This window comes from Parasteatoda tepidariorum, chromosome X1, assembly GCF_043381705.1.
Source record: "Parasteatoda tepidariorum isolate YZ-2023 chromosome X1, CAS_Ptep_4.0, whole genome shotgun sequence".
Lineage (NCBI taxonomy): Eukaryota > Metazoa > Arthropoda > Arachnida > Araneae > Theridiidae > Parasteatoda > Parasteatoda tepidariorum.
In genome coordinates this window covers 60,760,187-60,777,381 of record NC_092214.1, presented here as the reverse complement: position 1 = coordinate 60,777,381, position 17,195 = coordinate 60,760,187, and the positions used below count along the sequence as shown (strand labels likewise).

General features: G+C 29.8%; 1 protein-coding gene across 3 annotated transcripts in view; it reads right to left on the bottom strand.

The window, feature by feature from the left end:
* Positions 1–4,592: 4,592 nt before the first annotated feature.
* LOC107442362 (rho guanine nucleotide exchange factor 25) overlaps positions 4,593–17,195 on the bottom strand; it is a 32,697-nt gene continuing 20,094 nt past the window's right edge. For all 3 annotated transcript variants that reach the window (XM_016055916.3, XM_071187916.1, XM_071187917.1), the window contains exons 11-14: positions 15,573–15,755; positions 14,532–14,715; positions 9,908–9,953; positions 4,593–5,764 (exon numbers count right to left, since the gene is read on the bottom strand). In XM_016055916.3, the coding sequence (XP_015911402.2) occupies positions 5,083–5,764; positions 9,908–9,953; positions 14,532–14,715; positions 15,573–15,755 (1,095 nt within the window). In that variant the 3' untranslated portion in view covers positions 4,593–5,082. The remainder of the gene's footprint in view (positions 5,765–9,907; positions 9,954–14,531; positions 14,716–15,572; positions 15,756–17,195) is intronic.

Genomic DNA, 17,195 nt, shown 5'->3' with positions numbered 1-17,195 from the left:
AATAAAAAAACGGCTTTTTGTAGCGATTCAGAAAACCGGAAAAATCAGTTATCCGGAATAGCAATGGTCCCGACCGTTCCGGATAATCGGTTCCCTACTGTAGTAGGTTTTGTTTATTCAATAGGTTTCAAAACTGTATTAGTTGTTTTTATATTTAAAAGATAATTAAATTTTCTTTTTTATTAAATCAAAAGATTTTAAGCTACAAGTGAAACTCCTTTAACGGACATTTTTCACAAATATTTTAAACCAAAAGACTTTTGTGATGGAACTGGATCATCAATATTACCTACATAAGTCTTTTTTTTTTCAAGTAGATTGGGAAAACATGAATTGCAGTTACAGAAACATTTAATAAGTGTATTTTAAAAAAAAAGTTTTAACTTTGTCCAAAAATTTTTTCTCTCTTCATTTTCTTATTAGAGGATATCTTTTATTTTTTAATGAAGACTTTCAAAAAGGTCTAAGTGGCAAGTATTAAAAAAATATTAACCGTTTATAATTTTTATACATACTAAGTATATATCTATACTTATGTATATACCAAGTATGATACATAAAATTATGAGAATAAACAAACCGAGCTTTATTTTAATGTGTTGGCACCTAATAACTATACTTATAAACTATTACAGGATATTTGATTGCTTTATATCCATTTAATCAAATTTTTTATACTTGGACCCTTTCGATTGTTTTATTTTATATTTAAATTCTATTCCAGTATACATGTTGAAGTTTCTTATGATTTTATATATTGAAAGACTTCTGTATATGAGGTGCATATAATATTAAAAAAAATTCCTAACACGAGCTTTTTTTGTTATTAGTGTTACCTAGCCTCTAATACCAGGGTTTTAATTTAACATAAAGCCTAATGAATGTAAAGTATAGTTATCGACTGCTTAAAAATAAATTTCAAAAATAGTGCATTAGAGAAAAAAAGTTTACACCTGTGTGACTAAGTTAACCACAAATTTGGGTGAAAGTTTATTGGAAAATGGACATTTAGCCTAAATTATGTTAGACTAGCTACAGTCAACATAAATTAGAGACAGTAGATGGCATTTTTAACTACATGGTCCACGCAAACATTTATGCTGAATTTAAATAAACATGTATCTGATTATTTATAATGTGGATGATTCTTCAAAACTCTATCATTTTTAAATCACAAATTCTTACCAAAAAAAGGGGGCTTTAAAAATCTAAGAAGATTCATACTTACCCTTAAGACATTAAACAAGGTAAACTTATCGATAACTCCATTAACTAAGTCTCTGGTTTAGAGGATGCCAGGACAGATATATTTTTTCTTGCCAAAAGCAGGACTCAGGCTTTGAACTAGAATTTGTTATCACTCGATGACACATGTAGATATTTTTTTTTTATAAAATGCTTTTAATAAGTAGTAAAAATGTATCTTAGCTTATAACTTTATAATTTAAGAACTAGTAAATTATTTTTTAAAAGTACTTCATGAATCCTATTAAATATTGGGAATAAGCAGTGTTGCCAGGCTAAAAATGCTAATTTTTTTGTGAAAAATTATCAAAGTACTTCCCTAGGCTCCACGTTTCAGTCCCATTGACCCTTCAACTGAGGATTGAAAAACCTCATTTTTTTTTATCACAAGATATGTAGTTTATTTTTACGACTGGAGGTGCTTGGATTTTTCAAGAATAATCAAAGATTCAAGGAAGAATAATCTTCACAAAGTCTAGATACTTGTCCTCATCTGGTTTGCTATACTTGAAAACATTATAAAACTTTTTTCTTTGGAATACAACAAGATGCACAAGTTCTTGCCTGTCAAGGATAACCAACTCTTGGTCTATCCAACAAACATTCCATAAGTTCCTGTTCTTTAATTGGTAATGTTATTAGGCCTTAACAGGGATGAGAGTAGTCAGAAAGTAAAAAAGAGGAAATCCAAGAATGAATATATATATGTATTCAAAAATTTGACAAAAAAAGTGCGATTTTTAAACTTGTAAACCATGTGATTATAAATCCTGATGATTAATTTTAAAATCATATGAATCACATGTATGATTTTAAATTGAGAGAATATGAATCCCGATATGAGGCTTTTAAATCACGTGAATATGAAACTCTATATCAAATTTGAAAAATGCGAAAATACAAATCATTATGCGTAATTTTTAGATCACGTAAATACGAATCCTAATGTCTAATTTTTAAAGCACGGATAATACGAAAATCGATGTTTGATACATATTACAACCACAAAAACAAAATCACGACATTGGATTTTAAGCTCTCGTGAATACGAATCGCTACATAGGATTTTAAAAGGGCGTAAATACAAATCACGATATTGGATTTTTAGATCTCGTAAATCAGAATCACTATGTACGATATTTAAATCGCCCGAATAAGAATCACAACGTTCATCTTTTAAATCAGGTAAATACGAAAATCCATATTTGATAATAAAATCGCGATTTTAAAAATGCATAAATACAAAACGCGATATTGGATTTTTAATTCTTGTAAATAAGAATCATAATGTACGATATTAAAATAGCGTAAATAAGATTCGCAATGCCAACTTTTAAATCAAGTAAATACGAAAAATCGATGATTGATATTAAAATCGCAGGAATAAGAATCGAGATATTTGCAGAGCATGGACTTGGGATTTCTAAAAGGCTTGTTTGTATTGTTTTTGTTTAGACATAAATAAAAATTTACAAGACTAATTGAATGAGCAAATAAATATTTTCACCGCAAAAATCCACCTTTTTTTTTACGTGTGCTTTAACGACAGGAAGCAGCGACGTCAGAATTACGAAAATACGAGCTATGCGGCAGACGGATAAAAATACGGAAAATCTTTTTCTCTGTGCGTAAAATCGGAGAAAATAGCTAAAATAAGTAAAAATGCGGAAGGGTTAGCAGCTAGGACGTATATTGAATTTTCTGTTTATCTTTGAAAATCGTAAATATATTTTATTTCAACGACTGAAGTTTAAAAAAAAAAAGCGGATATTTATATATATATATAAAAAAACGAAACTTTTAGAGAATTGGAGTTATTGATAAAAAGGCTGAAATTCGAGAGACAAAAGCAAAAATCCGCTAAAAAGCGGAAAATCTCATCCCTGTAATAAAGGTCAACCAGTTTTATCTCAAGGAAATGATTTTTAGAGAAACTTCAGAAGGAGGAATGAGGACTTCAATACTTTCGGTCAACGGAAAATTCCTCATAAAATATTTTAACTTTTGCTAAAAAAAAAAATTCCACGGAAGTTACCGGAAAAAATTAAAAACTCTGAAAAAAAAACGGAAATCAGCAGAAGAATCACATCCCTGCCTTAAACTCTTTGATTCTCTAAATTAACCGACACACAACTCTATTAATGGCTTTGGTATGCCAATTTCTTGCAGCTTCTCACTGATTCAGTTTCCTCTCTTTTACCATCACAAAGCAGGTTCTTTAAAGAGAAAAAAGACTTAGTGTATGCTCTAAGTATTCTTCCGCAATCGAACAACACTAAACCAAGAATTTTGAATTAATTTAAAATATGGCCATATTCCAGTAAAAAAAAAAATTACATAATTATGATTATATATATTTTCAAGCAATAATTTTTTATACAGGGTAAAAATTAATCAAAAGTAAAGGGAAAGCAATGTAGTCTTAGATATAAATATATTTGCACTAACCCCAAACATTTACTTTTAATGCTTTTTGACTTTTAACTATTCCTGCATCGAAACTTTTTGAAAAATTGTTTAATTTTTTAGAATTATTTGAATATTGGCACAATTTTATCTAAAAACTATTTAAAAGTTCTCGAACAAAATATACACATAAATCCTTATATAACATACTTTTGTACTTGGAAAAGTTTTTTAAAAAAGGGCACTGGTCACAAGACCCAATAATTACCTTAATTTTTCCCTATTAACGAAAATCATAACTATCCAAATTGCATCGATTCAAAGATAACAATAGATTTTAAATGTAAAACAGAAAGTAGACTATTTCACATATGTTAATTACTATGCTAACATAAGAATTAGTCAATAGAATATTTTTTTAATAGTTAAATTTGATTAATTAGGTTGACAAAACACTAATAAAATTTTGTTTTGCAGCTGAAAAACTTCAATTATCAAAAGATCACGAAACTAATTTTTAAGCAGAATATATTAGATTGCATCACGGACAACAAAGCTCACCTTGTGCGAACACTTATAATACAAAAACATCTTTGCATATTCCATCTATCTTAATGTGATTAGAAACTAAAAACACTTCCTAATTCAAAGTAATTTTTTATTTTCTTTAACCTGTTCTTGTAAATGGGTAAATTGGATGTTTTTCTTTTGATACCGATTGCATTTTTGTATTATGATCAAGGTGTTGTATATTTTAGATTTATTTGGTAATCAAATTACTTGACACTATGCTCCGATAGACAATGCCTCTAATACGTATTTTTCTTTCAAAAATCTGTTGAAATAAATTTCAAAATTAGCATTATAAATAAATAATAAAATAAACAGAGAAATAAGTTTTGAAGTTGAAAAACACAAGACAATATAATAAACTCTTTCAATTTAAAATATTTCAATAAAATATTTTTATTGTGTGCCACACATCTTAAATGATATTAATTATAACAAAAAATAAAATAATGACATAAAAAAACAAACTATGCACGCATACCAAAAAACAAAATCTATGCTTGATATTTAAACTTTGGCTAAAAAAAGGATGCGCAGATGATAGGAAGCACTGGGATGTTGACAATATTATATTACATCTTTATTAAACAGATGAAAAGGGTAGCAATATAACAAGCAATAATTTGATCTCATATACAGGTATTCCACATTTTAAAGGATAAATCACAACAAACATCCGATTCCAGTTTCTAAAAGGTTCATAATCACTTTCCAAAATAAACTTTAAAAGCTCAAGAGAAAGTAACTACAGAAGAAACTGTTGCATTGATGTAAAGGGTATAAAACAATTGCTCCTATGCATCAATACAGGAAAATGAATTGATGTTAAAATCTTTAACCTGGAATTCATAACACTAACATTTAGAGCGAAACATCATCGGGGAGATCAGATACTGAGCTTGGCCTATTTGACCGTGAAGAGTTTATTTCAGACCATCTTCTTGGCATATCAATATCTTTGTTCAGCGAGAGTTGTTCTCCTTTAATATTTTTCTGTGCTGTAACTGAAGATGAATCTAAACTGTGGCTGGAGCAAAGAGTAGCTGGACCATTACCATTAACACTACTTAATCCTGAATCAGTTTTAGATTTGAGTCTTAAAGCATTTTTGAAGCCTTCAAGAAAGTTTTTTTTCCCAAATGGAGGGCTTTGCTGTGCTAAGTTTAAATGTTTGTCTAATGGTAATGAATTTTTGCGCTGTCGGCTAGATGATGCTTCTAAACCAATATTAATTTTTTCATTCAGATCAGTAACATCACTTTTTTTACAACAGCCAGTTGTATTTGGAACAGCTAAGCTCTGGGATTCCATAGTTTCTTGTGTTAAGTCTTTTTCTTCCTTGGTTGGTTGACCAGCAGAAGTATTTTTTGTTTCTGGATTATCAGTATATTTCTTTTCTCGAGTAACACATCTTAATGATTTAGAAGTAGAAGATCCTCCAGATACAGAAGTAGGTGATTTTCCAGATTTGTGAGCAGCAGCAGGATGAGATAAAGTTTTTCTTAATGAAGGATTCCACAATGTTCCCAATTCTGGGGCAGAACTAGAAGAAGAAAAAAAGAAATACAAGCACAGTACTTATATCTAAAAGAATGAATTAGGTAATGATAGCATCAAAATCAGTAAATTGATAGCATCAGAGTTTCTTAGTTTGAATAACAATCAATTGTTATTACAGTATGAAGTCCCATAGCTGAAAGTAATTTTCCCAAAAAGGTCTAGTTCCCAGACACTTTTAACAAGCAAAATAAACAACTCTTTATCTTGCCTTTTTCTTTAAAAAGAAGTTTTTTTTGTGTATTTACAGTTCTGTAAGAACCAAGTTGACAATTCTCTCTACTTCTAGCTTCTAGTGATTTATGCATTGAACCCATAAATCACATAAAAGGGGAGGGTGAGAACTACCAACACCTTCCAGCATGTGCTGCTCCTCTGGAATGCAGGAAAAGCTGTAATGCTTTTTTTTTTTCTTTAAAAAAAAGTTTTTTTTTGTGTATTTACAGTTCCGTAAGAACCAAGTATATTTGACAATTCTCTCTACTTCTAGCTTCTAGTGATTTATGCATTGAACCCATAAATCACCAAAAAGGGGAGGGTGAGAATTACCAACACCACCCAACATGTGCTGCTCCTCTGGAATGCAAGAAGAGAGAAAGATTTGTTTAAAAGAGCACAACTAGTGATGTTCAAACAAGTATAGCAGTTAGTTAGAAATGGGGGTATTTCTTCAAACAACCTCTTTATTAGGTTGTTAAGAAAAGAGGAACTACAGTGGAAATGAAAGAAATAAGGTTAAATGCAATGCCAAATAAAATAAAGGTTACCAAGAGGAAAATCTAAATAGGTTTGAAAAGATACATGTCCTTGAGAAACATTCTTCTCATAATATTTATGGGTAACACATACAATATATATGTAACCATTTTTTCAGTCACATAAGGTTTTTTTCACAAAATGGCTTGAATATACTTAGAAAAATGCCTATTGTACTAATTTTTTGGGTGGGAATGAAACTAAATTTCTATACAGAGAAGTGTGATACTGTTTCTGATGAATATTTTAACATGGAGTGGAAGGAGCTCAAACTCAAGTCAATAAGATCAATAGTTTAGAAGATATTAAGGATTTATAAAAAGTACTATTTTGTATTTTTACTCAATTATACAGCTGATGATGTTAGCTAGGCAAGTAGCAGTATTTTTTTTAACGTTGAATTCAATAAAATAAAAATTAAATCAATAGAACTGATAGTTTTGTAGTTATAAAGGTTCAGGGATGACACAGCAAAAACAAAAAATGTCTCAACAGAAATGGCATTTTATCTCAGGTATAATAGTATATGTCTCTGTAAAAATAAAGTGTTTTCTCAATGGAGATTTCTAGATATGTTTGGTAGATTTCTAGATATATTTGGTAGATAAAATTAAACTATCTGATAATAGCAATTCGTTAATTTTCAAAAATATATACAACGGAGAATGTACATTTTAAAAGTTTAGATCCAGAGATACAATTTGAATTAATAATAATTTACGAGTAGTTAAGGATAATTAAGTTAATACAATGAGAGATTTTTAAACCAAGAGAAAAATTACAGATGGAGTGAAAATGAAATGCCTACACAAAAATGAAAATTATTAGCAAGAAGCTTTTTATCGCAATGAAAGAAAATCTTCCAAGTGTATCACAAGTGTCAAGAAAAGCACCTGTTGTGGACAGTGGCGTAGTTTTAATGCATGTTTGGAGGGGGTTTATCTTCTGATATATATATATATAATTAGAAAAATAATAAACATTTGATCAAAAAAACGTCCAGGTTCTTTTCAGGACATATTCCATTCAAAATAAATTATATATATATATATATATCTCCAAATGTTTAAACTACAAAAAATCAATAATGGAAAATATTTTTAAACTACATCCTACTTACCATACAATATCTCATTAATCAAATAATGTATAATTTTGGTGGGGGTTTGTCCCCTAAACCCTCCCCAAAACTACGCCACTGGTTGTAGATAAGATTTCTTTGAAGAAACTGAGTTTTTCATTCTTCTGAAAATGTAAAAAGTGAAAAAACTAATCTCTGCAAAAAATTACCGGGTTTTCAATGTAGAATACAATCATCTTACCCTAGACTAAAAATAGATAAGTGAAGATATATATACATATAAAAAAGATGTCAAACATTGCATCACAATCTCTTCACAATGAGGAGCGCTATGTAGATTTTTTAGAGTTTGGTTGGTTTCATTTTCAAAGTCACTTTCGATTTCGTTACATTTTTGGCACAAAATTTCACAAGACAGTATTAAATATGGTGTTTTGTTGGTAAATGTCGCAGGAAGTATGTTTTGGCACACTTTGTTTAGAGCTGTATTATATTGAAGGTTTCATGCTTAGTTGGGTATAAATAAAATTTTCCTATATAAAACCATTATTTATTTGAAACTATTGGTTCTATTGACTTAAATTCTGTTTTTATTGGATTTTAGGTAAGGTAGCACATTAGAAACAATGCCTCGCTTTTCTCAATGGCAATGTTAGATGCTTAAATAAGTTGAAGTAAAAAACTATACCAACAACTTTATTAGTTCTACTGATTTAGGATTGATTTTATTTAATTCAGCAAAATAAAATGTTTGAAACAATACCTCATTTGTCTAAATAAGGATATTTAGATATTTGTCTTGAATAAGAGTCATTTTTTTTAATTATCAAAAAAACTGCAGACTTTATTACTTAAAAATTTGTTTTTATTTATTACAATAAATGCTTATCCTTTTTTTTAGTAGATTACAATACAATGTGGTGGTTATAAAATTCAGAATTGTCAATTTGTGAAAAAAATGGTAAAAATGACATAATTATGCACTATTTTGCTTTAAAATTAGCATCCAAAAATCTCTCAGAATGAGCTATTGGCTTCTAAATAATTGTTTGGTCACAGGCTCATTATTATAGTTACATCTAAATAATATTATCCTTTAAATTTTGCTACATTTAATGCATAGTATTGTTAGATGCTATAGTTACATAATAACTCTGAATAATTAAAATTATCCTAACAAAATTATTAAAATAAATATAAATAAAAACAGAAATAGTAAAACAGAAACTGTTCCATAAAGGCAAGTATATTAAAAACTAACCTTAAGTTAAAACTTTGTTTTGTTTCAATTTAACTTAGCTACTTCAAATACTAGATATGATAGCTCAGAAACTAAATTTTAAAATTATTGGAGTAATAAATCATGCTTATAGTAGTAATTATATAGGATTTTGGAATAAATCAATTTCAAATCATCACATTGGGCCCAAGGGGAACCTAGACAATTACAAAATCATCAACTCCAAGGAGCTGAAGAATTGCCTTTTATTGCATATATTATGTAGATCATGTTTTGTTTTCTCTCGAAAAAAAAAAAAAGAAGTCAAGATTTTTTTTTTATAGTTTCTACCACATTCAATGATTATGAAACATAAAATTTCTCATAACTTATTGCATCTTCAATTAGATTAAGAAGAGCAAAGCATATATTTCTGAAAAATAGGTAACTAGAGGCAAATATACAGGCTTTCCCAATGAAGGTCAGGTTCTGCAAAAACATTGTATATTGAGAAAGCCATTTTTTGATACAGAAATACACCTTCAAGCATGTTGATTCAGCAATGATAAAAACATGACTTGCTCAAATGGCAATCTGAGCAGAGTATGATGCATATAGATCAATTAAATACTTATTGCATTCACTTGACCATGCATGAATTTCACTGTAACTTTAGAAACATTTGGAATCATGTCTGTGTGACTCATATGTACGCAACTAAGTAATGTCCTATAATTTGTAATTTTTTCTAAGAGTAATAAAAATGTACAAGCTAATTAGTTTTGTTTTTATATGAATCTGTTGGTGACAATAAATAAGGTAGTTAAAAATAAAAACATTTAAACTGATAAAACTAATAATTCTTCCCTTTTTGTTTTGACATTAAATTTTCGGAAAAAAATTAAATTCATCTAAAAACAATAATTTTAATAAATAACAATGATAAAAACAGAAAAATTTATTAAAATTTGGTAGAAAATCGCAGGACATATTGGAAAAATAATTTTCCAATCACTTTCTTTTCAATCAAATTTTTAAAGATTAAAATTGCAAAAATTAAAAAAATAACTTACATATCTTTAGTTAACTCCTTTTGATAAGCAATTGGAGATTGTAATGCTGAAAAAATGCATAATAAAAAGTATATGTACAAAGTCTACACATTTATTTTGCATTTGATTATAAAATATGCAATATTATGAACAGTGGTCGGAAGAACCACACTACAAGTAAGGAAATTACTGTAGTCATTACTCTTTGTAGTGTGGTTTGCTAATTTTTTTAAAAAAAAGTAGTGCAGTAAGTAGTAAGATTAAAAAAAAACAGCAGTTCGTAGAAATTTTAGAACACAGAAAGGAGCAAGGTACTAATGTAATGAATTTTTTGAATCTGATTAGTAAAAATCTTCACAGGTCGATCAATGGACAGAATGAGAATGCCCTTGCGGTCGAGCATTAATAGGAATTTTGTAGCACGAATATTTAAACTAGTTATTACAAATAATAGTTAATTTATCAATTTGGCTACACCTTCTAATGCAAATATACACTTAAGAAACATTGATGTTATTTAAACAAAAGGAAATATATTTTCTCAGTAATTTTCTTAGAGGGCATTAACACTTAACAAAGTTACAAATATTTGACTATTTTCCAACATATCTAAATATTTACTGTTAAGAAAGATAATATTTTCAGTAACGTTAAAACAAAAAGAATGTTTTCCGTTATATTAAATATAACACAAATAACTATATGTCAATTTATTTATTAGTTTGAATTCCTTAAGTTTACAAGTCGGACTATTTCTTCTTGTTTAAATAAGCCAATTCTTTATTCAAAATCTTTAACCATTAAAACCATTTTGAACATGGTTGTAAATTAAGTTCTCCAGCAAACTTCATCTCCTAAATGTTGTGACTACATTATGAAAGCAGTTTGTAGTCATTACATTAAAAAAAAAAATACATAATAATTACATTTGCAAGTAGATGTAGTTAACTACTAAATTAATGTAGTTTTTCCGACCACTGATAATGACAAAAATTTAAACTTACAAAGAAATACTCTGCAGTATTCAGGAAAAATTTGCTGTTTAGACAACAAAGAAATTGATAAAATTCTTTCATTTTTCTTAATGTTATTAGGTTTTTCCTGAATATTTTAGAGAGTTTCATTGTTAGTAACCATTTGCATTTTGTTTAAAATTTAAAGAAACACATATATCAATTCCACATTCAGCAGTTTCCAGGTAAGCATCCATTTTTGGGACACTTTCAAAAAATCAAAATAAATTTTTCCTTTTTCCATAAGAAAACCCCATTTTTTTAAAATTTTACGGGCCAGGAAAGCTTGGTTGGTAGGGCATCGGACTCCTGAGAACAAGAGTTTGAATCCAGCGGGCCAAAGAATCCCCACACATTAAATTATAACTGGTGCACATTACATCTGTTATAGTCACAATGTCTTCTAAGTTCCCATAACAAATCAATACCCTCTATAATGATTCAGGAGTTCCCTTGTCTTCTGGATTGGGCTAAAAATTACAAGGCTACGGAGTTGAACACTAGTAGTTGTAAGCTGAAATTTGGGTTGACTGTTTAACGATGGTTACAAAATTGTTTTTTTTTTCTTTTTACGCTTGGGATCTATTTGAAAAACATGTATAAACATTTTTTTCACATCCTTATGCTGCTTTTAATATTGGTAAACATTTATACTGCTTTAATGAGCACATTTAAAGAGTTGTTAAAAAAACAAGAACACGAGTAATCAACATACTAGGTTCAAGTACCAAAGTTGGTGACCTGGAGAACATGTAAACTTCTATGTATTCTCCGTTATTTTCTTCTTGAAGTATAACGAACTGAACTGAATTTCAAGTAGATGAAATGTATATTTACCATTGTAAAATTTTTTTCTTTCTCCATTTTGCTTTACACTTTTTCCTTATGTTCCACGTCTTTGATTATAATCCTGGATGCTTTTAATTTAATTGCTAAAATGTTATTTAAGTTATGTTTAAATTTCACATTTCTCCTTTATTATCTTTGATGATTGATCTATTTAAAATGTAGAATTTAATACATGCAACCAATCTTGCCAAAGATAAATGGTGACCAGTGTTTTTGGATTTCGCACTTCTATTCCAGTTTGTGGATTGAATTCCTAACATATGCAATTGTGCAACATTAGAATTTTCCATCAAAATTTTCCAAAATACTTTAAAGCATGCCATTGCAGGAAGGTATAAGTTCAGAAGCTACACCAGTGTCAGAAATATCAAGAGTTGCAGTTAAACCCCCACCTTTTTGGAAGAATAATCCTAAGTTGTGGTTTGCACAAATCGAAGCCCAATTTGAAATTGCAGGCATTACAAGAGAAGGAATAAAAATTAATCATGTTGTTGCCACTGTTGAATCTCATCTTTTGGATACCATCCAAGACTTGATCACCAGTCCACCTGGAAGTGATCTATATTACGTTTTAAAGACTAGACTTCTAGAAATCTATGTTGAGAGCGAAGCTTCTAAATTACGAACTTTATTACAAAGTGTTGAACTTGGTGACCAGTTTCCATCTTAACTGTTGAAACAAATGAGAGATTTAGCGAGAAATCATTTCAGTGATGATTTACTAAAATCACTGTGGTTAGATTCACTACCAGCTAATATAAATTTAGGGTTGGTTGCTTCTCGTGAACAGTTAAATAACTTGGCAACAATGGCTGACTGAATTCTAGAGTTTGCCCCTCAAACTTCAGTCAGTTCGACTACAGAGCCGGACTCTACACTGAAACATCAAATTTCAGAGTTGTCTAATCAAGTTGCTAGCTTGATGGTAATTGTTCAAAATTTTCCGAGGTCTTAAAGTTCATCTTTTAGCTATGAGTTTTCAAGCAATAGGTGCCCTCCTTTCAGACACCAATACGTGGAACATGCTAACGAATTTTGTTTCTACCACACCAATTTCGGAACCTCAGCAAGAAAATGCAAGAGTCCATACAAATTTCGAGCTGTAACCAGTGGCTCAATGAAAATGCTGAAAACTAAAAAGGTGGTTGCCTAACGGCTGAACCAATTGCCAGAATATTAGTGACCGACCGCAGGACAAATATCAAATTTCTAGTTGATACAGGAGCTGATGTCATTGTTATTTCAAAATTTAAGTTTTGTTGTAAGACTGACACCGCACTAAACCTATGCTGCTAACGGTACAGAAATTCCTATGTATGGAACAAAGTTACTAGATTTAGATTCAAATAAAGATGTTAATTCCAATGGAAATTTATTGTTGCTGATGTTAAGCAACCTATAAACAATGTCGATTTTCTCAAAAATTTCAATTTGCTGGTCAATTCTCAACACAACTGCTTGATTGATGCAAATACAAAACTTTTGTCATCCGGATTCAGAGTCCAAAACGAAGATTTCACTTTTAATTTAGCTACCTTGCATGCACCTTTGACAGAATGTGAGAAAAATTTGCAAAGTTTCCAATGTTGAAAAATTTTTGCTGTTTAGGTAAACAGAAACTAAATATTCTGGTTTTTCACTTCATTGAGACTACAGGCCCTCCTGTGTTTGCTTAACCTAGAAGATTGCGGCCGGAACTTTTGGAAGCAATGAAAAAGGAATTTTCCTACCAAATGTCACTGGAAATTATACCCTTCTAAAATTCCTTGGTCAAGTCCTTTACATATGGTCCGAAAAGCAAATGGTGACTGCCGACTATGTGGGGACTACCGCCGATTGAATGCAGTTACTATTCCTGACAGATATCTCGCACCCTACAGTCAGGATTGTACCAAACTGCTGGGAGGCAAGAGGATATTTTCTAGTTTAAATTTATGTAGAACGTATTGCCAATTTCCAAGCAACCAACTCCCCAAAAATGGTTAAAGAAAAATAAACTATGAATATCATTGAAGATGAAAATAAATGATGATTGAAAGAAACATCAGCACACAGACTTTGCTTTTGCTTAAATTATGTTTCCATTACAAAAAATTTATTTAACTAATATTCATTAATAATATTTTCCTTTTATTAAAAAGGAGGGATTATCCCTTCAAAATTAAAGCTTGTTTATTAATGTTATTTTTGTTTGAACATCTGCACTCTGCAATTCTAATTTTTATCTGAATATCTAAACTCCTCAAATCAAATGAAAAGGGGGGGAAAAAGAGACAAAACGCATCATTATTCCTGAGAAAGTTCAATTAATTGTCTGATTACTTATCAAGATTTTAGTGACATTTATTTTATCATACTATATATTATTTTGCTAATTAAATATCATTTTACCCCTAAAAAAACGATAAAAATCTCGCTTTCCCTGTTTCAACTGTCAATAGAAATACATATACTGGTTTATGGGAAAAAAGTGAAAGAAAGAGTGGTGGAGAAAGAATGAACATTCTCCCTTCTCCCCACACACACACAACAGAGAGAAACCACACCCACTCGGCTGGACAGGAAATGTGATATCCCTAGTAATCTTTCCCCCTCCCCATCTTTTCTTCTTGCTGGGTAAAATATAAGAAAATAAAAATGGGTCAGCAAAAAGAAATGAAATGGCGGAAAATATTTATTAAAACACGGAATTCCAGGGTGGCCCGGAAAACTACCACCCCCATCATATAAAATGTTACACAACCAGGAAAAAATTAAAGCTAATTATTATATCTGAAATATACCTCTAAGAAAGTCCATCTGAGTATCAAGAATGCTTCGTATTAGTGCAACTAAATCATTTCTATCATCCACTGATTTTGCTTGAATAACGAAAGATAACCCAGGCTGAGAAGGATCTTTAGATTTGAGCATAAATTTAGTAGGATCATTGTCCTCTGTGCGTTCCTCAAGAGCCATTTTGTTTACCTAGATACAATTAGCATGGTTAGTCAGAAAATTTAAAAATACTGTTTCCCAACTACATTAGAAAGTTTAACCCTTGAGTGCCAGTATTCTAATGTGCACAAGACTTTATAAGTAACCTCCTGTAGTGATATTGAAAATGATCTTTTAGGTACTTTCTTCATTTTTCCCATTTTATTGTCTGCACACATAAAGGCCTCTGTCAACAAAGTGAAATTCAATGGTTTGAAAACTGTTAACACTGTAAAACTTAATGTTTGAACATTGTAAAAATTATGGTTTATGGTTAAAAGTTTCAGAAATTTACATTTGTTTTTTATTTATTCCTTGGAATCTCAATGGGCACAATGTTAAAAAAATGGCAACAGAGAATTGAAAACTTAAGTTTTTCACAAAATTATTTCCAGAATTTCTTTTTAAAATTTCATTTTGGATTTTGCTGAAATTTGAATGCATTGTTTACCTCATCTTCTTCACCCTGAACACCAATTTAAACAAGCATGAGTATCATATATCAATAGTTTCCTATAAATCTATGTCAATTTTCCATGTCCAATGATTTTTTGAAAACCAAAACTATCAAAATTTTTGTTCAGTATCAACATTTTAATTTTAGTAAACTCAATCAAGATTTATATTGTGGCTGAACTAGTCAGTTTTATAGCCCGAGTCCATTCTCACACACAACAAAACCAGTTTAATTAGTTAGGCAAAATGAATCAACTTCGACTTGAATATTTATAAATAAGGCTGATTCAAAGATACTACAGTAAAAAACCATCTAAACAAGGGCTCACATTTTTCATTTGTACTCAAGAAGTTAAATAACACATTATGAGAGTATATAAAAGTATATTTACTGCAATATGGTTTTTGTAATAATATGATGGTGATGAAAATTGATTCCTTGCACCAACAACTTCACTAAATATAATGACTTGCTCAAACAAAAACACTTGACGTTCTTTCATTTTTCCTGTAGCTGGATCTGAAACTTGCAGCAAACCTTGATGTAAGAGACGACCTTGTCCAGTAATTTTACCCTGTGGGAAAATAACTCAAAATTGTTAGAAATTTGAGTCAAGTAGAAAACAAAAATATTTGCCAAAAATATATATATATTTAATACAGTTTTGGCCATTTAGAAATTGTCCATTGGTAGTTTCTTTTCTTCACCTTAAACCCAAATTACCAACCTTTAAAAAAATGAATACAGATAAAAATTATTAATTTCAGTTTTAGCCTACGTTTATAAATTGCTATTTTCTTTTTGTTGTTTATTTTGTTTAATTTATTCTTGTTTGTCTTGTAATCAGTAATAGCTAGTAATCCAAATAATTGAACAACTATAAATATATATACAGGCTTAATCGTGTTAAAGTAAAAATTGTCATTGAAAAAAATTATAATTTAGTGACAAAGCATAGAATATCTGGTACAGAGAGAACGAAATTTTTCACTCAAAACAAATTATATGGAGGGATAAATACTTTCCTCAACTCATAATAATTTGCATAAAAAAAACAACAAAAAACAAAAAGAATACTAATGCAGTTAACTCAGAAATCCAGAAATTGAGAAGCAAACACTTTGAGGATATAAGTATTTTGCAGATTTTAGATCCTTTACTTTATATCTAGATGCAAAGAAATGAAAGTCAACAAAGTAAAGACAGCAATCCTGCAACAGCCTGATGTGATACTTAGGGGTCATAGTGGTCACTTCTCCATTATCTCTTGATCAACTGGATGATAGTGGCAATGTGGTTAACATTGCTAAGATAAATTATTGGTGGTAATAATTGATTAGTGAAGTTCCAAATACTGTTCCAGAGACATTGAATATTAAAAAGAAAAAAAAATTACATTTATTGATTTGTTTTAAAACTCTGTATTAGAAGTAAATCTGCAAATCTATAAATACTTAGCAACATGCAACTTTCACAAAAATAGGAAACAAAATGAGTTTTTTTCCAGTGTTGCCAGTTAGATGCTTTAATTTCGCCTATAGAACAAGGCATGACTAAATAAACAGCATGTGACCTGCAATGAGAGAGACAACAAACCAGTGCATGATAGTTACAAAAACATGAAGCACCACAGACAAATAGATCTCGGTAATATTCAACAACAACACCACATTCTAAGATGCAAATTCAACCAGCTGATGGGTAGTCAGTGATTCATTACAAATAGTACTGTGTAAACAATAATCTAAAAGATTCTTATTTAGGACTAAAAATGTACTTTTTTACAGCATTTTATATGAAACATCATTTAGTCTAAATAATACAACAGAGATTTAACTAACTTTTGTCCCATTTTTCAAAACATATTTAGGCATGAACATGAAAGTTAGATGAGTAAGAGTCATCACTTTTAGTAAGACTACCTATCTTGAAGTACAAAAAGACTCTTCCTTCTATACAGGAAAAGCAGTAGGGTAGTACACTATCTGGCTAAAAGTATCCACACTCATCCAAA